Raw genomic sequence first — 25823 nt, 5'->3', positions numbered from 1 at the left:
AAGCTGGACAATAACCTTATTAACTTAGATTGTAGCTTGTTTCGCCGCTGCCGACTGCAGCGATCTCGCTTAATACTGGACCAATGTCAAAGATTGTTATTCCCATCAGTCACTTAGACACAAAAACATAGGAAAATAGCTGAAAAAAATGGTAGTTACCCTTTAATAATTTTAAAGCAGGTTCCAAACTTCTGTTTTCAATTTAGTTGGAGAATTTGTTGATGAACTGCTTCAGAGATTCTGTCTCTTTTCCATCTTAATCCTTTTCTTTTAATCTTGAATCAGGAACTCCTTCTTTCCTCTTCCCATGTTTGTCTGTTTCCACTTTTTCATCCTGCGTTGGTCTCTCACTTTTGTTTCCTCTCTTTCTAATCAGGATTCACACAATTCCTTAAAAACAAAAGAATAAATCATTCTTATTTTCCTCTCTAGGTTTCTCCGCGTCGAGCTTCCTCCACGGATGTAAACGGAGAAGCCGAGCAGCCGGATGACACCCCTATCGAAGGTGTGTGTGTGTGTGTGTGTGTGTGTGTGGGAGATTGTGTTTTGATATTTACAATCAATAGTCTGAAGTCTGTATCAAGGGCCTGAAAATCTAAATTAAAGGTCCCATAACCTACTATACTGTATCTGAAGTCTCTTTTATATAGACCTTAGTGGTCCCCTAATACTGTATCTGAAGTCTCTTTCCCGAAATTCAGCCTTGGTGCAGAATTACAGCCACTAGAGCCAGTCCCACAATGAGCTTTACCTAGGATGTGCCATTTCTGTGTCGGTAGCTTTAAACGCTATTGAGGAGGAGAAGGGGGGGCAAGGTGGAGGGTGGGGGTGTGGCCTTGATCAATTGCCATGCTTCGCTTGTTTTCAAGCCATGATGTCTCTCTCTCATGGGTGGGCCAAATTCTCTGGGTGGGCAAAGCAGAGAAAGGGGAGGTAACCTTGCTCCTTATGACCTCATAAGGAGAAGATTACTGATTGGTCCATCTGAGCTTTCATTTTCTCAAAGCCAGAGCAGGATACCCAGGGCTCGGTTTACACCTATCACCATTTCTAGCCACTGGGGGACCATAGGCAGGCTGGGGGAACTCATATTCATGTTAAAAAACCTCATAAAGTGACATTGTCATGCCATGGGACCTTTAACTGACTCTAAAGTCACTTCTTGTTGAGATTGTCAGAAATGTAACCTTTAGTGCTCTCAGAAAGCCAGCATTAAAGGTTAGGATCAAACTACGATACATTTGAAACCTACATATTTAATTTTAGGCCCAAATAAAACAGCTAACAGAACGGACCTTTACAGAAAGGTTTTGAGGTGATGAATCGGGACATTCTCAAAGCCAACGGATTTCATAACAGAGCTGCGTCATGCAAGTTTGTTTTTAGACTGAGTATCTGAGTGAATTTTGAAAAACAGCATCTCAAGAAAAGACTGAAGAGCCCAAAAAAAAGCTCTGCAGCAGTGTGAGTCAGTGGCAGCTTGAAAGCCTCGAGGCATCAAGGGTTAGTCTGGTGTACGCTCTGAGGGAAAGTCAACATACCGACCGACCCGTGAAGCAGAAAAAGACTCCGTGGCTTAACGCGTGTGTCAAGGGGACAGAAAACCTTTTGAGTTTCTGGGTTCAAGAGTTTGATTTTCAAAGCCAACATCTTAATGAAAGCTGTCAAACTCTCAACATGTTGTTAAAGCTGGTTGATTACGTAGAGGTCATGGGCTGTAACGGGATTCGGATGAGTGAAATATAAAAGTCAAAGAATATTCCCTTCTTCTTCTTCTCCTCCTCCTCCTCACAGTGAACGGTAATCGGACCGTTTCTTCCTCCATGATCAACGAGAAGTACCAAGTCGGTAAAGTGATCGGAGACGGGAACTTTGCCGTGGTAAAAGAGTGCGTGGAGAGGTAAGGAGCTTTTTTTTGTTGTTGTTGTCGTTTTTGGAACAGTCCAAACTATTATTCAAAAAGAACACCCTAGTTACTTTCATGAAAGTTCAAATGTTGTTAAGATTGATGGGCTACTGTTACAGTTTGTGTTGTGTTTTGATTGACAGGTCAACGGGGCAGGAGTACGCTCTGAAGATCATCGATAAAGCTCGCTGCTGCGGGAAGGTAACGCTGATATGTAGCACTCTTAAGGGCCCTTGTTGAGCTGAAGATCTTTGCCTTGTCTTAATTGCTATCATTTTACCGGGCTCGGGCTTGCGCTGCGGGTTGCGCGGTAAATGAGCGGTCAGGTGATGCGTTTCGATTAGCGCTAAAATGGATGCTGAGGAGGTGAAACGGAGGCTGGCCTCTGGAGGACTTATTTTATTTCTTTGTTCCAACTTCCAAGTGGCCGATAGCCTACGTTAAAAATGTATAAAGGACTCATTCTTGACAAAAGGCAAAAGAGCCTATGTCAGGGGTGTCGAACTCAACTTCACTAAGGGCCACACTGGAGAATGAGAATCATATTAAGGGCAAGGACATGTCATTTTGTCAACCGAAAAGTTGAATAACACCTTTGACTGTATTAATTGTGTCTCATATATCTTTCTCACTAACAGTTTGGTCGACGTAAAGCCCTAAAAAGTTAGCAAAAAAGTTCCTTAGCCATCACAGATAATTTTTTTTTTTTTTTTTTTACAAAAACCTGTTTCACAGCCTGAATATGTAAACTCTCTGGTTCTATGGCAATTTCTGAGCCTCAAAGTCGGCAAATCTGCCAAATTCTGCTTTGAGTGTCACACAACTGCAGTCTGTAAAACAGTTTCCCGTATTTTTGGTTTGCAAACGTTAGCTCATGTGGCTAACTAACTCCACATTAGTTCTAAAGTTGCAAAGAGTTTAAAGCTCTGTCTCAGTTTCAAACAATGAACCGATCTTCAGAAAGAACAAGGAGAAATTCAATCAGGTGCAGAACTTGCCGTGTGTAGTTCAGGAAGGCTGGGAGATCTGAGAAAAACGTAGAACCTTTCGAGTCTGTCTCTGTAGAAAGCTTAACACCTCAGCAGCGTCTGAAGAACCAACACCTGTAAACCAAATATTCTTTAAATGTATATGTGTGTGTGTGTGTGTGTGTGTGTGTGTCTGTGTGTGTGTGCGTGTGTGTGTGTGAGAGAGAGAGTTACCTGGAGTGCTGACAGCAGGACTCGCAGGTGTCCTTTCCTTTTGCTGCTCAGCATCCACCTGACAAAAAAACAGAAAAACAGCCAGTGCGTTAACATGTGTGTGTGTGTGTGTGTGTGTGTGTGTATTTGTGTGTGTCTGTGTGTCTGTCTGTGTGTGTCTGTGTGTGTGTGTGTCAGGAGCACCTGATAGAAAATGAAGTGGCAGTGCTGCGGAGGGTTCGACATCCGAGCATCATCCAGTTAATCGAGGTGGATGAAACGCCCAGTCAGCTGTTCCTGGTCATGGAGCTCGTCAAGGTGCCTCTTCATCTTCTTCCCGTTTGTCTTTGCAATAAAGAATATAAAGAAATATTTAAATGACAATTTTTGCACCCTTTTGATCACTTTTGATCTTTGCCTCCTTCAGGGCGGCGACCTGTTTGACGCCATCACCTCCTCCACAAAGTACAGCGAGCGCGACTCCAGCGCCATGGTGTTCAACCTGGCCGGGGCCGTCAAGTACCTACACCGGATGAACATCGTCCACCGAGACATCAAACCAGAGAACCTGCTGGTACGTACGTACGCACACACACACACACACACACACACACACACACACACACACACACACACACACACACACACACACACACACACACACAAGGTCTGACAGCCTTGCAGTACCCCAAGCTAAAAATCCACCCACATTTCTACAATTATTTTCAAAATTAGGCCCTATGTTCCCACATTTCCTTTTTCATAAATGTTTATCAGATTTTATCCCCCTAACCCTAAAAACATGTTGTGGGAGGATAGGGCTTAAATTGAAGGGAAATGTAGGAACACAAGACCTCATTTTGAAAATGTCCTAGAAATGTGGGACCATTGGGCTGTGGGACCATTGGGCTGTGGGACCATAGGGCTGTGGGACCATTGGGCTGTGGGACCATTGGGCTGTGGGACCATTGGGCTGTGGGACCATTGGGCTGTGGGACCATAGGGCTGTGGGACCATAGGGCTGTGGGACCATTGGGCTGTGGGACCATAGGGCTGTGGGACCATTGGGCTGTGGGACCATTGGGCTGTGGGACCATAGGGCTGTGGGACCATTGGGCTGTGGGACCATTGGGCTGTGGGACCATAGGGCTGTGGGACCATTGGGCTGTGGGACCATTGGGCTGTGGGAACATAGGGCTGTGGGAACATAGGGCTGTGGGAACATTGGGCTGTGGGAACATAGGGCTGTGGGACCATTGGGCTGTGGGACCATTGGGCTGTGGGACCATAGGGCTGTGGGACCATTGGGCTGTGGGACCATTGGGCTGTGGGAACATAGGGCTGTGGGAACATTGGGCTGTGGGAACATAGGGCTGTGGGACCATTGGGCTGTGGGAACATAGGTGCTGTGGGAACATAGGGCTGTGGGACCATAGGGCTGTGGGACCATAGGGCTGTGGGAACATAGGGCTGTGGGAACATAGGGCTGTGGGAACGTTATTAGCACTTCTGTTTAACTTGTGTCTCACTAAATCAGTCCTAAGCTGTCCAACTTCTATCTGTGGACATGTTGTTATGCTGTTTATGCACAAAAACAGCGCAATGTGTTGTTATCAACTGGTATTGCTAACAATGGCTAATCTGGCTATAGCTAACCATGGATATATTAAGAGAGGTGACCCCACAATGAAAAATGGAAGAAACATAGAATTAAAGTAACCTGTTAGAGTTGGGCTTTTATTTTGACAAGTTCCTGTATTTGAAAAAAAGAAAAAAATTCAAACTGTAGTACACAAACAATGTTCTGTTAGTAATTCTTGAAAGTCCTAGCGGTACTCTGTATTTAATTATACATAAATAAGACAAAATAAATACATTTAAAGGGACGTTAAAATGTAATTCTGGCTTCATGAATAGAAGAAGAAGTTTTTCTTTACACTTATTGGATAAAAGATGTGTTGTAGGTGTATGAATACCAGCTACAACTGTTAAAAATACACCTTTTTTTAAATAAGCGTATTCATTTTCTTTTTGTATTGCTTTTTTGTAATAGTACCGTGAGTATTTGAAGTGTTAGTGTGTGTTTACTGCAGGTGTGTGAGTATCCCGACGGCACTAAGTCACTGAAGCTGGGCGACTTTGGTTTGGCGACGGTGGTGGAGGGACCGCTGTACACCGTTTGTGGCACGCCGACGTATGTCGCCCCGGAGATCATCGCTGAGACCGGGTAAGACTGGTATTTTTTAAAAACGTGGTTTTTCCTTCGTTCTGTGACGAGGCGCAGGGAATTAGAGGACCCAAAAGCAGAGATACGGCAGGTAGGCAGAAGAAGGTTTGAGCTTGTGGGTTTATTAACACAAAAACAGGGAGCAAAACGAAGGAGATCCAAAAAGCAAAAAACTCACAAGAGCAAAAGATCACCGGGAAAACTCTAAATAAAGGCACAAGGGTGAAACACACTGACAAAAACAAACTGACCAGGCAAGACATGAACACAAACAACGATCTGACAAGAGACAAAGGAAACTAAATAGGCTAAATAAACTAGGTAACGAGCAAACACGGGACAGGTGACACCGGGGCTGGGGAACAGGTGGAGCACATTAGACCATCACACAGGCGGGAAAACACAGGAAGCAGAACTAGACATGACAAGAAAGAAAACTGACTATCACAATAAAACAGGAAACAGAAACATACACTACTCAGAATACACAAAACAGGATAAATCTACACAACAGGGAACATAAATATACAGAATAAACATAGGAAAAATCCTGTCCACACATGCACCGTTTAGAAAAATCTCTGTCCACATGAAAACCCCTAAAACACAACTGAAGCAAAGAAAAGATGTTGGCCAATCAGAAACCTGATTTAGAAATTGTTACTGGAATCCTACAACCTGACGTGGTCCTACTCAGATTCTAGTCAGATTATGAGTCTGATGCTGCTCCATCGGGCTGTGATTATGGGGCGTGTTTCAATAAAATGCTCTCAATTGGATAGACCTACAACCAATCAGAGCAACGGAGTACGTGACGTTGCCGAATCCCGTAGGAAGGACGGCAAAAACATCTTTCCGATCGACAAATGCCTTGATCGCGGTTCTAAATGAACGCGCTGTCGATATCTTCTATAACAGACGTGATGGCAGCCATCTTTGTTGTAAACAAATTCAACCCAAGTGCTCTTTGGTGACGTTGTTTGATTATGTTACTGTTGATCATCTGTCCATCATCGTATAAAGCCCGCTCCCTGACAATTTGATTGGTGCGAACAGCTCTGGTTCGAGCATCGTGTCTCCACAACGGATCAAGTCCAGACCGAACTTCCCGACCTCAGATGTTGTGGGCGGGGCTAAGTTCGGCTGGCGTTCAGGCTAGGAATCCTATAAACAACTAGAAGTCCAACATCCAAGACTGGCGACGTAAAATTTTGTAGCAGTGATCTCCATTCTGGCTATTTAGCAGAGGCTCTGTTTCGGAGCTTAGTGCCGCCCATGACCATTATGAGAGCACGTTGTTCTCCCATCCCTGAATGCTATGTGGCGTAGCCAGACCCTCCTCCGCTACGTAGCGTGTGGATCGCCTGGCAAAGCGAAACTACCTCAGTTGTTGACGCCTCACAAAGTAGATAACGGAGCACATAAGCCATTACAAGCCATAACCTGTGTTTTCCTTGTCTATACGTTAACACACGAATGCCATTTTATCCAAATGCTCGGTTTACAGTGACCTAAAACACCGTTTGTATGGTGGATGAAAGGCCAAAACACAGAGAAAAAGCTACGTTTAAAAAAAAAAACTGTCTACGTGCGGAGTAGGCTTCAGTTTCTGGGTATTAGTTGTTAAAACAACATGTTAACAGACACGTATATTAAAATGTGTGTGTGTGTGTGTGTGTGTGTGTGTGTGTGTAGCTATGGTCTGAAGGTGGATATCTGGGCGGCAGGAGTGATCACCTACATACTGCTGTGTGGATTCCCTCCATTTAGAAGGTAAATGTACACACAGTTTTGGTAATCATCAACAATGTAAATTTGTATTATATTAAATATGTTTCTAATGCTGTTTACTGATACATATGTTGTAATTTGTGTAATTTGTAAAACATGTCCCTCCTTTTGCGCTCCTCAGTGAGAATAACGTCCAGGAGGAGTTGTTTGATCAGATCCTCAGAGGGAAACTGGAGTTTCCGTCTCCGGACTGGGACGCCATCAGCCTCCCAGCCAAGGTACCTCTCGCTCATACGGACTGTGAATTTGTCCTCAGGTGGAGCGTTTCAATGCTTGGGGGAGTCAGACATTCAAGGCTTTTTCCAGTCAGCTCTAATACAAACTGTAGACAATTTAAGGAAGTTTGTTGTTTTGTCTGCCTAACGTTGGTTGAATATTTTGAGTACTACGTAAGTTTGGTTTACATAATCTATTGAGGAATCATGTTAATCAAATAATACAGGCATGATGGGATGAGTGGGGATTGAAGAATCTAATTTATCGTTATAGTTAGGATTTCTTAAGTTAAGATAAGATAGGAGGTCGGAGATAGGATAGGACTCAGACATGAGTTTAGGAATTGCTTCTCTAATAGGAAGATTTTTTCCGATCTTTTAAAGTTAAGAAAGGAAAAGGGCGTAGGATATTTTTCTGTAATGGGGCACCAGGTGGTTAGATTTCAACAGAACATGAATTCAGACCTTTTCACGACCTGTTCCTCAGATGCTGATCAGTCAGATGCTGCAGGTGAACGTGGACACTCGCTTCACTGCCGAGGAGGTCCTGTCTCACCCTTGGGTGACGGTAAGAGGGAGCACATGTAAACTACACAAATACTACACACATACGTGCTGAAAGAGAGGAACTGAGTTTTACCACTTTCGGAAAATCAGTTTGTTAGTTACCTTAAAGCTAGTCTCGCATTGAATGCTGTGTGGACTAGCCAGACCCTGTGGAGGAGGGTCTGGCTAGTCCACACAGCATTCTGGGATGGGAGAAAAACGTTCTTGGGATTATTGGCATTTATTTAAACCAATTACAATCGTCTTGGGCGGTGCTAAGTGCCGAGCAGAGCCACAGTGCAGCTGCAAAATAGCCTCGGGAAGGAACTTGTTTTTTGGAGAACGTGTACGTTCAAAAGTAGTTTTAGTTGTGCAACAGAAAACTCAGGTTGGACAGATATTCTAGCTAGCTGTCTGGATTTACCCTGCAGAGATCTGAGGAGCAGTTAACCATAGTCCTCAGAAATGCACCAGAGTTTAGAATTACAACATAAAGCGGAAGGTAACGGAAATCCGGTCAAAAAAAAGGACTGGACAATCCCTGAAGTGGAAGGTTGTGGACATAGACTACTTTAAAGCAGAAGTAACTATGTTCTATGGTTCCTTAACGAAAACATTGTGTTCCTTTAAAGCACCTTGAGCTGATTTGGTCAGAAACTCTTTTAAAACACAAGCCGCTTTTGCAAAATTTTAACTTTCTGGAAACTTCCACATTCAAGTTATTCTGAAAAGTAACTGTAAAAACAGTACAAAAACTTAAAAACAAGCACATTAGATTACAAATTAAAAGCAAAAAAATGTAATCTGAGTACTCAGTCTTATGTTAACTTTCCTACTGAGCTTTGTTATTGTTGTGTTTTTGTTCAGGACGAGGCTCCCGTAGACTCCCACACTGTGAGCAGCACTGAAGAACAGATCAGTGGAGAAGCACTGGAACCGGAGCAGGAATCCCCGATCCTGGAAACCAAACAAGTTCCCTCACCAATGGTCTAAAACACGTCGACGTTCACGTTTCATCGACTCGAAACCAAAACACAACATTGTGCGTTTTGATCGACTGGAAACCCCCAGACAAGTTCCCCTTGAATCCGGGTTAGAAGTTTTTTTTCCCCAATAAAAACAAAATGAGTTTCATCATCTTCAGTTTAGAACACGCCCTGTTTGATCTTTTGGAAACCAAAAGAGTTAAAGCTTCTGGAAGCCAAACTAATTCGCCACCCTCGGTCAAGGATGGGACCAGTTTTCCCCCTACTGGAAACCAAATGAATTCTCTTACATTTGGACTAAAATACCTCCCTGTTAAGCATGATTTATACTTCTGCGTACAAATCTACGCTGTGGTTACGTACGTAGGTACGTGGAGACACGAACCTACGCCAGACCCTACACCGTAGCCTCTCTACGGCGACACACGTAGGGGCTTGGTAGCGTTGCATTCCCCCCCCCCAACTCATTTCCTGGTTCTCCTTCTTCGTAAACAACATGAAATCAAGGAGAGGGTTGACTTCTCCTGCTACAGATTTCCCACCGTGGTCAGAAAGAACAGGGGAGACACTTTAGTTCTCTCACTACGACTCTAGAGACGCTCCGAAGCTAATCGCCGTCACTCTCTCACTCGCTCTACCACACACACAAATACCGGCCCTGCCGAGATCGACTATAAACTTGAGGCCAAGGCCAAGTAGAGTTCCCACAACCTCTGGTCAAGAAAACGTTCCTTTTCATCCACTGGAAACCAAACAAATTCCCTCAAGTATGATTTATAACGTGTCCCATTTCATCCACTGGAAACCAAACAAGATATCTGTCTCTGCTCGAGAACTCATCCCAATTCACATACTGGACACAAAGAAGTTACCTTATCTATGGTACAAAACGTGTTCCTTTTCATCCACTGGAAACCAAACAAGATCCTTCAAATCTGGTCTACAATATGTCTCATTTTTTTCAACTGGAAGGCGAAGGAGTTCCCGGACCTCTAGTCCAGAACAAGTCATGTTTCACTGCCTCTAGTCTAGAATAGTTTTGTTTGCTTCTACTCGGCACCGAAGGAGTTTCCTTCTCAATGGTCTTTAAAGATGTTCCGTTTAATTTACTGGAAACTGAACAGTATTCTTTACCAATCCGTTGGTATTCTTAATTTATTTCCTGGAAACTGTCCTCTCCTCTGGTCTAAACAAGCATTTAATAATTAACTGAAGACTTTCACAAGTCCCGTCTCTGCTGCTGTACTGGAAAGTATTTACATTGTCTCTGATGAGCTCCATCAAGAGATGGGGGTCCCATTTTGTTTTTTGCTGGACACTAATGAAGTTGCCGCACTGCTACTTGAAGGACACACACCATATCAACACTGGGACACCATGAAGGTGCTATTGGACACAACCCGTTTCATCACCTAGTGTACAGTATCATGTGACTGGACCCATTTCCTGGATTTGGCCCTTACCTCTGCTCTGAATTACGCTTAATTTAGAGGCTTTGAAAAAGGCTACCATAGGGTTATAAACAACTGATTAATTGACAACAGTCTCTCTGGTTTAGGGATCATTTCCTCTATAGTCCCTGCCGCTTGGCGACCAGGATGTCTTCCATGTATTCTGGGAAACGTCCCATTTATCCTGCCTTTACCCTCCAGCTCTCCTTTCGCTGACCTGAAGGACGTTTCTCATTTCTTCTACTTGGCGCCCACCAACCCGAGGAGATATTTGAGTACTGTGCCTGTTTACGCTGCTGATTAATTCCTTGTAATATCCTAAAATCTCAGCCCATACCTTTCCATACGTTTCACTCTTCAGACCCCAGCACAGCCATTGGCTGTATAGACAGATAAGGCTCATTGTTTTTTGGGGGTTTTTACAGATTTTTTTCCCTCTAAAGTTTACCATGGCTTTTCAAAAGGAGCAGATCTGTTTAAAGGGATAGTTTGACATTCAAAAAAATATGCCTTCTTGCCAAGAGTTGGATGAGAAAATGCATATCTTTTTCATGTCTGTATGTAAGCGTGGAGCAGGGAGGAAATACTCCAGCTCAGCCTCAAGACTAAGGTTCAAAGTTCAGAAATCTGCCTACCAGCACCTCTAACGTGGACTAATTAACATGTTATCATTCCCACGTTAATCTATGTCAATTTCAAATGTATTTATATAGCACATTAAAACAACAGTGGTTGACCAATGTGCTGAACAAGGTAAATATCAAATGCAGAATTGTCCTGTAAAATACATTGTTACAACTAACATGAAACAACAAAACACATTTGATGCCCAGACTCAGCTAGGACCAATGGCCAGAGTTAAAACTGTGTTTCTTTAGCAAGGACTTAAAAGTATATTTAGGGCCCTATCTGGCACCCGGCACAGTGCAAAGCCCAACGCAAGTGTCTTTGCTAGTTTAAGACCAACGCAGTTGTCAATTTCCCGTCCAGCGCCCACGTTGTTTAAATCAGCCTAAAGTCAATAATGCAGCATTTCATTGTTATTTTAACAGCAAATTAGTAAAATTCTCCAAGGCTTGTGCACACACACACTATGTTTGTTACACATACAGGGACGCGCAGAAGATTACATATAAAAATATTACGGTGCAAATCCACCATCATAATAGAAATGCTCCAAGGTCCAAACGCGCCTGGCTTTTAAAAGGGAATGGGAGATGACCCTTTGATTGGTTGATTGCATGTTACGCCCAAAACACACCTGTGAAGACACTAAGTACAACCCTTTTGAACCATGCGCCCGGCGCACGGACCCTTTTTTCCGCCATTAAACAAGCAAAAAGTGGATTTGGACACGCCCTAAACGCACCTGCGCCAGGCGCTCCACGCTGTGTGCTTAGATCTTTAAAATAGGGCCCATAGTTTGCGTCTCTCGAATATACAATGGAACGCTATTCGAGAGGATGGGAGCACCCACCGCAAAAGCTCGATCCCCTCTACTTTTTAGCCTAAGGACGGTTGGTTGACCTCAATGTTCTCACTGGTGAAAAGTGATGTAAAAGTTCAGCGAGATACAAAGGGGCCAAACCATTTAAAGCCTTGAAGACAAGTAATAAGATCTTAAAATCGATCCTGAAACGTACCGGAAGCCAACAAAGAAAGGCCAAGACTGGTGTTATATGTCCCCGTTTTCTTGTACCTGTACACAAAAAGAAATGTGAAAATGGAAAATTGTGCTCTTGCTCACCAAGAAATCTGTCCAACATGTAACTCCTCATAAAACCACAAAATGTGGTTTTCTACAGCCCGATTTCAACCTGGACTTTTGGTTTTTTGATTTTTCCTAAACCAGATTTTTACCGGATTCCTTTTTGAAAAACACACACAAAAACTTCAAAAAATAATGAGCCTCGTCTACATAGAATCGCCCGTCCTTCACCTATTCCTCAGCCTTCGTACTGTAACTCAAATTAACTGAGTGACTTCTAAACCTCACACTTTAAAGAAAAAAAATACATTTTCACCAACTTGTCAAAGGTTTCTGCCGGCAGTATGACTGAGGTCGAGGGGCGCGTTCCAGTCCGAACCCCGAGCTCCCCGCCTCTCCTCCCGCCTGCAGTCAACGGAGGATAAAATATGTTGTAAATACTGTAAATATCACTCTGTCTGTTGGTGTCCGTCTGTGTGAGTCAGTTGTAAAGTAGGAAAACTGTAGCAGTTTTGAAAAAAATAAATATACCACAATGAAAAGAAATAATCTCATCATAGACATGTGTCGGCATCCCGAAAAAAACGCCTTGTTTTTCCTGAAGAGCCAATGTTTCTTATTATACCATTAATTCATGAGGAATAAGTAATAATATATAATTATATAAACTCCCAGGGGACATTTTTCCTGCATTGAGTACTTTTATTTTTCATACTTTAAGTACATTTTCAATGCAGCAAATTTCCTTGTAATTGACTATTTTTAAAGAGTAGTATTAGTACTTTTACTTAAGATCTTCCACCCCTGAACATCCATTTTAGCTCATTAAAATCTAAAACAGGCTCATGAAAAACAAGGTTTTGGAGGGATGTTGACAAACTGTAATGAAAGAGATCGTCGAGTGGACAACGATGGATCTCTTTCCTTATGTGTTCATGTGTCTGTGAGATGTGACGTTAGTGGGTCATCCATCAATCACGTCGCTCCATCCACACATCCATCAAGTTGTCGTTAGTTATAACTAGTTATAAGAATACTGAGGGTGAAGAAAAGGTGTGTGTGTGTAAATAAGTGTGTTTGATTTCCACAGTGTAATGTTTTAACTTAAAATCCTGTGGAAAGTACGAGTTTCAGTGTGTGTGTATGTGTCTGCATCAAAGGAAAGTGGGTGACTTTTGTTTTTAAAACTTGATTTTAAGTGTTATCTGGATAAATGCGTTGACCTGATGCAGTGTTGTTATGACCTTATCATGACCTTTGAACTTAGCACGACCTTTCCATGGCCTTGACATTTTGGCGGGAGCCGCTGATTAAGAGTTTTTGGCGATGATGTGCCGTCTTGAAAAGTTACTTTAACCCTCCTGTTGTCATGCAACGCTCTTCACAAGTTAAATAACTACTTTCATCGAATTTGGCTGTTTTATAAAATTTTTCAACATTTGGAGAATTCTTTTTATAAAAGAACTTGGAAAAAAGAGATTTTTTTGTGGAAAAAGTTTCAAAAAGTTAGCCTGATAAACCAGACCAACATCAGGATGTTGGGTCTGGGAACACACCATTGGCTGGGCTCAATCCGAGGGGCGGGATAAACAGTTGTCTTTCAAATTCCCTCTGCACGCAATAGGATAGCGCTACAACCAGGCAGAGCAACGAAGAAGGTGACGTAGTTAAGAATGACTTCAGTGCCGTTCTTTTGTTCTTTTCTCAAAGAAAAGCTGAACTCCAAGTCTTCCAGAGTCGCGGCCAAAGGCAATTCCAAAGACCGCTGTTCTCCAACAGCAGCAGCAATCTTCTTTGTTTTCAAGTAGCAGGGAATTCACGCAGAACCATCGCAACTCTGCAGTCATTATGTTAAGCCCCGCCCACCGACTCTATACACGATGTGATTGGCCTGACTAGAGTTTGGCAAGCCAACAGAGAGTTGCTAGACCGACCCTGGCTGCAAATTACATTTGCTACCGCTAGGGTGCGTCTAGATTTCCAAAACATGGTCGGGAAAAGTGACAAAAATGGCGAAAAAATAAAAGTTTTAATTACAAATTTTGCCCCAGAAAAGTTGCTTGATCGACATGAAGACAACACAAGGGTTAGGATGACAAGAAACTTAGTCAGTGCAAAGTCTGTGCCAACACTAATTATCAAGTACACATCAAGCATCACACTCATTCAGTTCCTCACAATTAAATCACAGTTTGCAGCAAAAGTGGAACTCCTTTTAATCAGCGGCTCGGCCTTCGACCTTCTATGCCTGCTATGAACCCAGTAGTCTTAATTCCTTTTCTCTTTGCTTTAAACCAAACCAAGATGAGCCTTCTGTTGATGCTCTTAGTGCTGCAGCCACACCTGAGTCACCAAGTAGCTGAAATCTTTCCTGTTTTTATGACTTTTGACTGGCTGTCTGCCATCTGATGCTAATGTACAGTTTACTACAAGCACTACAAATGTGTTTTAGAGCTGAGAAGAGAGGCAGTAATGCCATTGTGTAATTATTTTCCAAAAAGGTCTGTAAACTGGCTTATTTGTTTCGGTTCATTTCTTGCAAAAACTTGGTTGAATCCATCACTATAAGTTTTGTTCCTTTTCTTGCATGCAGGGGTTTTCTAAAGGCACAGGCTTACCGGCCAGGGGCTAATGAAGACGAGGGGCCTATCGTGAGCCAATAAAAAAAAATCACATTGGTTTGTAATTTGCCGATATTTTTGTTCGTCACTTAAGGCCAGTGATAGCATAGGCAAGAATGGGCTCAGCCCACCCAAACGTACGTCTTGCCTACCCAAACAAAAGTTAAGAAAATGTGTTCAGCCAATGGAAAAAAATAGCAAAAAAAAAAAATAAGAGTGCCGTTTCTAATTTCTGATTGGGTGGGCAGCCTAAAGCCCCCCTCCAAAGTTGCACGATGCCCACTGCCCCGTCTTCACGTCTTGTTCATGTGGTTCCAAAAATTTTACAAACTGGTGAGTCAGAGAATCAACTGAACCCAGCAGTCAACTAGTGAATGAGTTTCTTTAAACGCAGCTTGCAAATGTATTGCTATATGTACTGAAATCCACTTGAGGCTATTCAAGTTTGAGAGATCTTGTTGCATAATTGTGACACATTGTACAATTCTTTGTTCCCGTTCTCTGTTTTGCGCTGCATTAACCTCCAAGAAAAATGATTGGATATTAGAGTAATGGGAGCAGTGGTGGCCTAAAGGTTAGAGATGCAAGCTTGTGACCAGGAGGTCGTCGATTCATTCCCCAGACCAGTAGGATAAAATCTGGGTAGGAAAGTGAAAGAGCAGCGCTTGTCCCCTCCCTCATTACCACCACTGAGGTGCCCTTGAGCAAGGCCCTTAACCTCCAACCACTCCAGTGGAGCTGCTCAGTGGCCAGCAGATCAGACTGTGGTTGTACTGGGCAGCTTCCAGGTATGAATGTGGAACTGTGTGAATGTGATCAGGGCGTTCCTGCAAAAGAGAGGCTGCCTCTCAGTGAACCTTCCCTGAATAAAGTTTAAAAGAAGAAAAAACCTTTCCTCTTATCGTCCTGGTTGTTAATGCTTTTTTTTTTAAACTCAAAATGTATCTGACGCCATCTTTCTTTTATGTAACAAACAAAAGTGTACTAAAAATATTGTCAGAAGTGCTTCTAATTCCCTGAAACTGGGACTTCATTGGGACTTGAATGCAGCTTTAATTAATTGACAGGCGGCTGGAGTTCAGTTAAATCATTACAAAGACAATCCTTTGGGTTCCACTGTTGCGAGCAAAGACTGAGTGGATTTCAGATTGATTTGACCCAGGGTGGCTGTAGTTATCAGGCCCTTTGTGTGTGTTTATATCAAATGCAGAATGTAAACCTGTGTGTGTGTGTGTGTGTGTGTGTGATCATTTCACATCATGGCTCATTTCAGACAGGAACAGATTTTTTTTTATTAAGTACAGTAGAGAAATTAGGAGTTTGAACTAAACTGGGCTGGTTTTTCCTAAAAGTAATCCGAGTCGGACGTTGATTTATGTTGAGTTCAATCAGTTGAAACATTAAAAGCATTATTTTGAAGACAACCCAGTTTGTTAAAGACTAGACTGAACCCCTTAAACTTTGAACCTGGTAGCTACAAAACTTTGACGTTTGTTGCTTAAAATGTGTTATTTCTTTACAGCGCAACTCAAACTTTCTCAAAGTTGTTCCTAGGAAAGTAAGAAAACATACACTTTATGTGAGTATTTTTAAATCTAAATTAAAGCTCAGCTGTTTGAGCATTTCTGACTGCGAGATGCTTTTAGGAAAACTAGTCCAGAGTTGAAGTGGACGGAGATGTGAGAACTTTTGAGGACATGCTGTAGGCATGTTTTTATGGTAACAATGATCTGTAATGTGATGTGTGTTGATATGAAACATGTATGTTTGTTGGGAACAGGGTGCGTCGGGCATTTGACGAAAACATGAACCCGGATTTGGATCAAGAAAAGATTAATTGAACTGTGAAAATAAAACTGATGCAGTGGCATCATGTTAACCTGCTGTGTCTTTGTAACTGTTGTCTTCCTGATATATGTTGATAGATTATGTCTGCTGGATATGAACTACTTTATAAAAAAAGGGATTATTTTTTAATTTAACTGTAACAGTTAAAAAAAATAAAAATAAAAAAATAAAATAATGTGTCATTGTAGCCTAGCCAGCACTTCGTAAAATGCACTTCCGAATGTGTCTCTGTCCCCAGCAAATTTCAAACCAAACTGACGCCCATGGGTGTATGGATGGGTTAAACAAATGCAGACTTTCACTGTTCATATCCCGTGTGAGACCAAAAGTAAACAAGTTATTTTAACTTACATAACATAATTAGTTTACGTCATGTACGTAAGTTAACTTAAACACATAACGTAAGTTACATAAAGTTATTTTAACCCAAACCATGAGCATTTCCTAAACTGAACCAATTAGTTTTATTCCAATTGAAGTTAGTTAACCAGGTGATGCATACTGTGTCTGATGGTACTTTCCAATGGACATACTGTATACTTTGTGCGCCATAAAATGCCAATGTTCAAATCCAAGTCAGACTTTATGTTTCCTGGTTTCCACCCCGCTCATAGTTCAACCAGTTTAAGGATTGCTGTACTTTCCATGGTGCAGAGTCCAAAAGATGACAAACAACTTTACTGCAAATCAGCATATCAATGTGATATAAAAGGTTTGGCTTTCTGTGTGAGGAAAGTTCATCCCTTATATCACTGTTGTCGAGAGGTGAAATGGCGCATCAAAGAAATAAAGCTGGCAAGGTGAAACTCAGCTGTTCGATCCGTCTGGATTCAGCAACTATTTCCTTGATCATTATTTGGTGGATTTCTGCATTTCTGTTAACTACTGATAACTACATACTACTGTCTAGTCCTCTAAATGCAATGCAAAAGTTGTATTGATTTGACTGTAAATTAGCAAATTTAGAAGTAGTAAGAAGAACTTTTATACGGTTATTAGATTAATAGATGGAGCATCTAAAGAGGTTTTCTGAAAACGAATGTAATAATTAATGAGAACAATGATGATAATATCCAATGCTTCTACGGCTCAAACTGTTCCATTGTCTTGAATGAAACAACCCCTCCCTTTCTGATACACAGACTCAAACTCTGACTGTGTATTTCCAGGATCCTGTCCCTTTTTACAGGTCTGTCAGTTGAAGGTGGCTGTGACCAACATGTTATAAGCAAACGTGTTGAAGCGTCCGTTAAGCTCCAGGAGAACATCTGCTCCCGTCATGGTGAGGTAATGACGTTTTTCTGCCGCACTGATCAGCAGTGTATCTGCATTCTCTGCTCAATCGATAATCATAATGGCCACGACATTATCTCAGCTGCAGCAGAAAGGACTGAGAAGCAAAACAAGCTCGGTGAAATTTGGCAAAACATCCAGCCAAAAATCCAGGACCGAGATCAGACATGAGTTCTTTAATACTAGATTTAAATTTGACTGGATCCAAACAGAAAAAGGCACAAAGCTATCATGATTATTACTTGTTTGAAACTAAAACAATCAAAACATGAAGACCAATCTCAACTGCCTACACATATGATCAGACATTTTAATACGCTTATCTTAATATATCAACTGAATAAACTGTAAAAGACAGATGAAAATGCTACTAAAGTTCAAACCAACTATAAATCACTAAAGGAAATCTATAAATGCAGCTACGGCTCAAACTGCTCCATTGTCTCTTATGAAACAAACAGTGATAAGCCCTCCCTTTCTGAAACACAGACTGAGGGCCCTATCTTGCACTCAGCGCAATTGCCTTTGTACACCGACCCATGTATCATTCCTATTTTGCACCCAACGCACAGTGGACTTTTCCCTCCACAGATGCACGTCGGTAAATTAGGGAATGTATTTGCGCTCCCGGTGGCGGTTCAGCGAAAAGAGGAGGCGTGTTCCGGCGCAAACCTTCCCTGGTGCTATTTTGCAGTTTCAGAAAACAATTCCGCTACTGACCAGAAAAAACCTGGTCTAAAGTCAGTGGCGCTTGTCTAAAGTCAGTAGCGAGTTATTCAGATGCTATTTTAGGGACGAATGCTTGGCCATAATGTAGCGTGTGCACAACGCGCATACACTTCTCTCATCTACAGCAGTTCACCTTTTTGAAAACCATACATAATTACAAAGAAAAATATTACGGAAAATGCGCTTCAGGTGTTTGGATAGATCAGGAGGCACTTTACCGTACAGTCCTCCAAAAGTCACAGCATTCTTTGTGGCTTGTTGTGTTTTACACGTTTCCATGAATCATGGATGTGTTGATGACATAAATGAGGAAATATTAGATGACTTAAGGAGACGTGATGTTGAACTACGGCGGGATCTGGTCCGGGAGTAATGCGCGATGTGCTCCTGATGGAGTGGGTGGACGGACATGGAGTGGGGGGGAGAAGGAAGGGGCACAACAGGTGCAGGTGGTGCGTTTGGAGGCCCACGCTCCATGGCTGCAGCAATCCTCTCCAGACTTGAGGAGATGCGCCCGAGAGGCCGCAGCAACGTCGCCACCCGGCCAAGACGGGCATTTATTTTGCTGCATCCCGGGACAGCTCCCGCTGGCGTGCGCCAGGCAAATCCGCCGTCATAATAGCAATCCGCCATGGAACAAGCGCGCCTGCTCTTAAAGGGAACGTGAGATGACGCTCTGATTGGTTATTGTCACGTTACACCCAAACCACACCTAGCTACTTCAGACCAACCCATTTTAGATTTGCGTCGGGCGCAAGAGTCATTTATCCCGCCGGTATAATAGCAACAGCGGCCGAGATCCGCCCACAAAGCTACTTGCGTTTTGCGTTTCATACTTGCGTTTCAGATCGTTAAAATAAGGCCCTCAAACTCTGACTGTATATTTCCAGGATCCTGTCCCTTTTTACAGGTCTGCCAGTTTGAAAATGGGTGTGACCAACATGTTGTAAGCTGCAAGAGCTGACACGCCCATTTACAGCAGATCAGCATGCTGTTGTGTAGGAAAGTAAGGCGTGGCTTCCTGTGTGTTGGATTTATTTGCTGTGAGGAAAGTGAAACTATAGTGTCATTCAAATGGCGCAGCAAAGAAATCAAGCACCAGAGGTGAAACTCAGCTGTTCGATCTGTCTGGATCTACTGAAGGATCCGGTAACTATTCCCTGTGGACACAACTACTGCATGAGCTGTATTAAAACCTCCTGGGATGAAGGATATCAGGGAGGAATCTACAGCTGTCCTCTGTGCCGAGAGACTTTCTACCCGAGGCCTGTACTGGTGAAAAACACCATGTTGGCAGATTTAGTGGAGGAACTGAAGAAGACTGGAGACCAAGCTGTTCCAGCTGATCGCTGCTATGCCGGACCTGGAGATGTGGCCTGTGATGTCTGCACTGGGAGGAAGCTGAAAGCCTTCAAGTCCTGTCTGGATTGTCGGGCCTCTTACTGTGAGCAACACCTTCAGCCTCACTACCAATCTCCTGCTTTAAATCACAAACTTTTTGAAGCCTCCTTTAAGCTCCAGGAGAACATCTGCTCCCGTCATGGTGAGGTAATGACGTTTTTCTGCCGCACTGATCAGCAGTGTATCTGCATTCTCTGCTCAATGGATAATCATAATGGCCATGACATTGTCTCAGCTGCAGCAGAAAGGACTGAGAAGCAAAACAAGCTCGGTGAAATTTGGCAAAACATCCAGCCAAAAATCCAGGAACGACAGCAAGATGCAAAGCTGCTTCAGAAAGAGATGGAAACTATCAATTACTCTGCCGATAAAGCAGTAGAGGACAGTGAGAAGATCTTTACTGAGTTGATCCGTGTCATAGAGAAAAGAAGCTCTGAGGTGAAGGAGCAGATCAGATCCTGGCAGAAAACTGAAGTGAGTCGAGTCAAAGAGCTTCAGGAGAAGCTGGACCAGGAGATCACTTACATGAAGAGGAAAAACATCGAGCTGGAGGAGATCTCACGCTCACAGGATCACATCAAGTTTCTTCAAAGTTACCGCTCACTGTCCATACTTACTGGATCTACATACTCACCACTACCAAAAACTGATCGTTTGTGGTACTTTAAGGATGTGATAGCAGCTGTGACAGCAGCAAGTGATAAAATGCAGAACATTCTTACTGAGAAACTGTCTTTCACAAAACTCATGAACAGAGCAGAGTTCTTACAATATTCATGTCAAATCACGATGGATCCAAACACAGTGGGCTCATGGCTAGATGTATCAGATGAGAACAGAAAAATAACATATAATGAAAATACAACATATCCTAACCATCCAGACAGATTTGAGTACAGCCCTCAGGTCCTGAGTAAAGAGGGACTGACTGGACGTTGTTACTGGGAGATGGAGATAAGCAGGGATGCTAAAGTAGCAGTCGCTTACAAGAGTATTGGCAGATCAGGGGAGTTTAAAGCACGTTTCTTTGGACACAATAAGAAGTCCTGGGTATTATACTGTGACAATAGTTACACCTTCATACATGACGGCGACCACACATTCATCTCTGCCCCCAAATCCTCCAGAATAGGAGTGTACCTGGATCACAGCGCAGGTACTCTGGCCTTCTTCAGCGTCTCTGAAACTATGACTCTCCTCCACAGAGTCCAGACCACATTCACTGAGCCGCTCTATGCTGGAGTTATCCTCGATGGCTCTGATGGAGACACTGTTGAGTTCGGTAGTGTCATGCAGTCATCAAAGAGTGTCATGGAGGTCATGGATACAGATTAGGGCTTTGCAATTAATTGAATTTTGATTTTGGCTCCCAACGATAATAGAAGTACAACACAAAATAAGATAAATCGAGAAAAAACAATTATTTTGCCATGTTCTGTTTTGCAAGAACACTTATTTTGTCGTGTTCTGAATGACATCCGCACGCGCACGCGCACATCCGCCCCTCCCGAAGCCGAAAACTCTCTCAGGCAAGTCGTGTGCGGTCACTGCGGTGTGCATATCATTTGGTGGAATTTAAAAACCCAGCGCGAGTAAAGATGGTAGAAGGAGAGCAGCCACAGCAGCATTTGGTGAGCAAAAAAAGGCAAAACCAACTCCGTTGTCTGGGTACAGTTAACGTTAGCTAACCCTGCGGTCCCTCTGCCTCCCCGCTGTAGTAGACGTTGGATTCCCCCGACACGCTGTATCCACTTACTGTTTCAAACTTTTTCCAGCTAAGTGGGGGTGCATACCGCTCAAAACCAACATGAAAAACATAGTAATGTTCCCTCAGCATTTAGTTTTGTTGTTAAACTGTATAAAAAATTAGCAGAGACGTTAAATCACCTGTTTCACGTAACGTTATTCTAAAGTACTGTCTATGTGCTGGATTTTTCCTTAGGTAGATAGTAAATAAGCCCACTCAGAGCGACATTATTGTTCATATTTTGGCACGTTTAGTAATGACAGTAGGCTAGTAGTGGTCATAGTGAGTGAAAATGTGATGGGAGATGTACATTGTGTTATGTATGGTGGATGGTGTTATTGGGACTTTGGTTTTATCAAATGCAGAATGTGTAAATATGTGTGATCGTTTCAACCCAGGCCTCGTGTAAAACAGGAAGTCAGGAGTCAACATTATAATTACTTCCCAGAGAAGACTCTGAGGCAGTGAGTAAAATGGATAATCAATAATTTGAGTGACTGTTAAACTTGTCACTTATTTGGTGGATTTCTGTATTTGTTTAATATTTCCTGTGTGACACATAAGATAACTACACATTACTGTCCTCTGATGCAATGCAAAGGTTTTATTGATGTGACTGTAAATACGCAAATTTAAAATACTTAACAATATATTTATGCTGTTATTAGATACACTTAATAGGTAGAGGAACTAAAGGATGTTTTCTGAAGACGCATTTTAAATGAGAATGATGATGAAACATAAAATGTAATAAACTGCCTGTGATTTTCTAAATTCATAGATTCAGACTGTTTATTTTGTGAGTGTTTAAAGTCTAATTCTTCTCATAAACCAGCTATTTTTACATGAATAAGTAGCTGAAACGCTGAATTATTAATGAACCTCTACTAACCACTTCAGTTTAATGGAAATAAACATGACAACAACTACAACAATATTCAAGCATGCAAAGATGTAAAACAACAGCTGTACTGCAACCTCTGATGAAACAGAAACAACTAATATAAAAAGACACAAGAAAAAGGTTAAACTAATATTGAAATATCTGAACGTTTTTATTGGTGTTAAAAAATTGGAATGTTTGGTTAAACGTAAAAATCTCCCTAAAAGTACTTTAGAAATCTTTCATTGTGCGTCACACACACACACACACACACACACACACACACACACACACACACGTGTTAGCCTTAAAGGATAAAGATGCCAAATGTAAGATTTTCTTTTTGATTAGTATAAAGGAGGTATAAAGGTTATACTGTAAATAAACTAAAACCCATCCAGTGTGAATACATGATGGCTGAACACTCTGCTGAAGTTCAGACTGACTGTGAACGTGTAAATGTTAAAGCAGAGCATGACAGGACAGGACACTCTGAAATGGACGAAGACCTCAATGACAGAGACTGAAGAGGATGTTTTCTGACAAAAGCAGAGCCCGAGATCAGACATGAGTTCTTTAACTAAATTCAAATTTTACTGGATCCAAACACCCAAAAAAGCACAAAGCTATTATTCGTTTGAAACAATAAGAATCTAAAAATATATTACAATCTCAGCTGCTTACACATTTTATCAGATGTATACACAGGCTTATCTCAAGTCAATATATCACCTGGAAAACACTGCTGTAAACCTGTAAAAGAAAGCTGAACATGCTACTACAGTTCAAATTAACAAAACAAGCCAAAGAAATCTATAAATGGAGCTACGGCTCAAACTGCTCCATTTCCTTGAATGAAATGAACACATACTCAAACTCTGACTGTATATTTCCAGGATCCTGTCCCTTTTCCAGATCTGCCAGTTTAAAGGGTGTTACCAACATGTTGTAAGCTGTAAGAGCTGACACGTCACTTTACTACAGATCAGCATGCTGCTGTGTAAGAAAAGAAGGCGTGGCTTCCTGTGTGAGGCATTTATTTGCTGTGACGAAAATGACACTCTGGAGTCATTCACTGTTGTCGAGATGTAAAATGGCGCAGCAAAGAAATCAAGCACCAGAGGAGAAATTCTGCTGTTCGATCTGTCTGGATCTACTGAAGGATCCGGTAACTATTCCCTGTGGACACAACTACTGCATGAGCTGTATTAAAACCTCCTGGGATGAAGGAGATCAGAGAGGAACCTACAGATGTACTCTGTGCCGAGATACTTTCTCCCAGAGGCCTGTCCTGGTGAAAAGCACCATGTTGGCAGATTTAGTAGAGAAACTGAAGCCTCACTACGGATCTCCTACTTTAAAAAAACGCAAATGTGTTGAAGCATCCGTTAAGCTCCAGGAGAACATCTGCTCCCGTCATGGTGAGGTAATGACGTTTTTCTGCTGCACTGATCAGCAGTGTATCTGCATTCTCTGCTCAATGGATAATCATAATGGCCATGACATTGTCTCAGCTGCAGCAGAAAGGACTGAGAAGCAAAACAAGTTTGGTGAAATTTGGCAAAACATCCAGCCAAAAATCCAGGACCGAGAGCAAGATGCAAAGCTGCTTCAGAAAAAGATGGAAACTATCAATTACTCTGCCGATAAAGCAGTAGAGGACAGTGAGAAGATCTTTACTGAGTTGATCCGTGTCATAGAGAAAAGAAGCTCTGAGGTGAAGGAGCAGATCAGATCCTGGCAGAAAACTGAAGGGAGTCGAGTCAAAGAGCTTCAGGAGAAGCTGGACCAGGAGATCACTTACATGAAGAGTAAAAAAGCTGAGCTGGACAAGCTCTCACGCTCAGAAGATCACACCCAGTTTCTTCAAAGTTACTGCTCACTGTCCATACTTACTGGATCTACATACTCACCAGTACCAAAAACTGATCGTTTGTGGTACTTTAAGGATGTGATAGCAGCTGTGAAAGCAGCAAGTGATAAAATGCAGAACATCCTTACTGAGAAACTGTCTTTCTCAAAACTCATGAACAGCGCCGAGTACTTACAATATTCATGTCAAATCATGATGGATCCAAACACAGTGGGCATATGGCTGGTTTTATCAGATGAGAACAGAAAAATAACATTTGATAAAAAAGCAAGATATCCTGAACATCCAGACAGATTTGAGTACAGCCCTCAGGTCCTGAGTAAAGAGGGACTGACTGGACGTTGTTACTGGGAGATGGAGATAAGCAGGGATGCTAAAGTAGCAGTCGCTTACAAGAGTATTGCCAGATCAGGGAGCTCTAATGCATGTTTCTTTGGACAGAATAAGAAGTCCTGGGTATTACACTGTAATGATAGTTACACCTTCATGCATGACGATGACCTTACGTTAATCTCTGCCCCTAAATCCTCCAGAATAGGAGTGTACCTGGATCACAGCGCAGGTACTCTGGCCTTCTTCAGCGTCTCTGAAACTATGACTCTCCTCCACAGAGTCCAGACCACATTCACTGAGCCACTCTATGCTGGAGTTTACCTCAGTGGTTCTGATGGAGACACTGTTGAGTTCGGTAGAGTCGTGCCGTCATTAAAGAGGCAGAGGGTAGACTGATACCAAATAAATCTTCTGTAGGTCATGAATGCAGAGGCAGTTTAGATTTACAGGGACGGGTAAAGTGATTTGAGTCAGTATGGATGGTGTTATTGGGACTTTGTTTTTATCAAATGCAGAATGTGTAAATATGTGTGATCGTTTCAACCTATGCCTCGTGTAAGACAGGAAGTCAGGAGTCAACATTATAATTACTACCCAGAGAAGACTCTGAGGCAGTGAGTAAAAACTGATAATCATTTGAGTGACTAAACTTGTTCATTATTTGGTGGATATCTGTATATCTCATTAATATATTTTGTGTGACAAATAAGATAACTACACATTACTGTCTAGTCCTCCAATGCAATGCAAAGGTTTTACTGATGTAACTGTAAATTATCAAATTTAGAAGTAGTAACAAGAACTTTTACGATGTTATTAGATACATTTAATAGGCAGAGCAACTAAACATGTTTTCTGAAGACGCAATTTTAAAAAGAACAATGATGATTTTGTAAAATGAAATAAACTCGTGCCTGTGATTTTAAGTTCAAAGACTCAAGACCGTTTTCTTTTTTGTTTAAAGTCTCATCCTTCTCATCATCCAGCCATTATCACATGAATTAAGCCGTAGAAATGCTAAATTATTAATGCACAAACCCTACCAACCACTTCACTTAGTTTAACGGACATAAACATTTCTTCA

General features: G+C 42.1%; 3 protein-coding genes across 3 annotated transcripts in view; all 3 read left to right on the top strand.

Annotated features, from left to right (window-relative positions):
- Positions 1-9153, top strand: part of LOC114545345 (serine/threonine-protein kinase DCLK2) — a 23166-nt gene extending 14013 nt beyond the window's left edge. The window contains exons 7-16 of the mRNA XM_028563620.1: positions 433-505; positions 1795-1900; positions 2050-2107; positions 3286-3405; positions 3515-3661; positions 5181-5314; positions 7010-7087; positions 7227-7323; positions 7808-7888; positions 8734-9153. Coding sequence (XP_028419421.1) covers positions 433-505; positions 1795-1900; positions 2050-2107; positions 3286-3405; positions 3515-3661; positions 5181-5314; positions 7010-7087; positions 7227-7323; positions 7808-7888; positions 8734-8859 — 1020 coding nt within the window. The 3' untranslated portion in view covers positions 8860-9153. The remainder of the gene's footprint in view (positions 1-432; positions 506-1794; positions 1901-2049; positions 2108-3285; positions 3406-3514; positions 3662-5180; positions 5315-7009; positions 7088-7226; positions 7324-7807; positions 7889-8733) is intronic.
- A 10423-nt stretch (positions 9154-19576) lies between these two features.
- LOC114545344 (tripartite motif-containing protein 16-like) lies at positions 19577-21238 on the top strand. Its single transcript, XM_028563619.1, has one exon. It carries the CDS (start codon positions 19577-19579, stop codon positions 21236-21238), a length of 1662 nt encoding a protein of 553 aa, XP_028419420.1.
- Positions 21239-23626: 2388 nt separating this feature from the next.
- On the top strand, positions 23627-25135 carry LOC114545343 (tripartite motif-containing protein 16-like). The gene has a single exon (XM_028563616.1). The coding sequence runs from the start codon at positions 23627-23629 to the stop codon at positions 25133-25135; it is 1509 nt and encodes a 502-aa protein (XP_028419417.1).
- Positions 25136-25823: the final 688 nt, after the last annotated feature.

Source organism: Perca flavescens, chromosome 19 (genome assembly GCF_004354835.1).
Source record: "Perca flavescens isolate YP-PL-M2 chromosome 19, PFLA_1.0, whole genome shotgun sequence".
Taxonomy (NCBI): Eukaryota; Metazoa; Chordata; class Actinopteri; order Perciformes; family Percidae; genus Perca; species Perca flavescens.
The sequence above is the reverse complement of the archived record's forward strand: the minus strand, read 5'-3'. Positions and strand labels throughout refer to the sequence as shown.

Bases quoted from the DNA above. Each gene is read 5' to 3' on its own strand.
- LOC114545344 (XM_028563619.1), top strand. From the start codon at position 19,577: ATGGCGCAGCAAAGAAATCAAGCACCAGAGGTGAAACTCAGCTGTTCG.
- LOC114545343 (XM_028563616.1), top strand. From the start codon at position 23,627: ATGGCGCAGCAAAGAAATCAAGCACCAGAGGAGAAATTCTGCTGTTCG.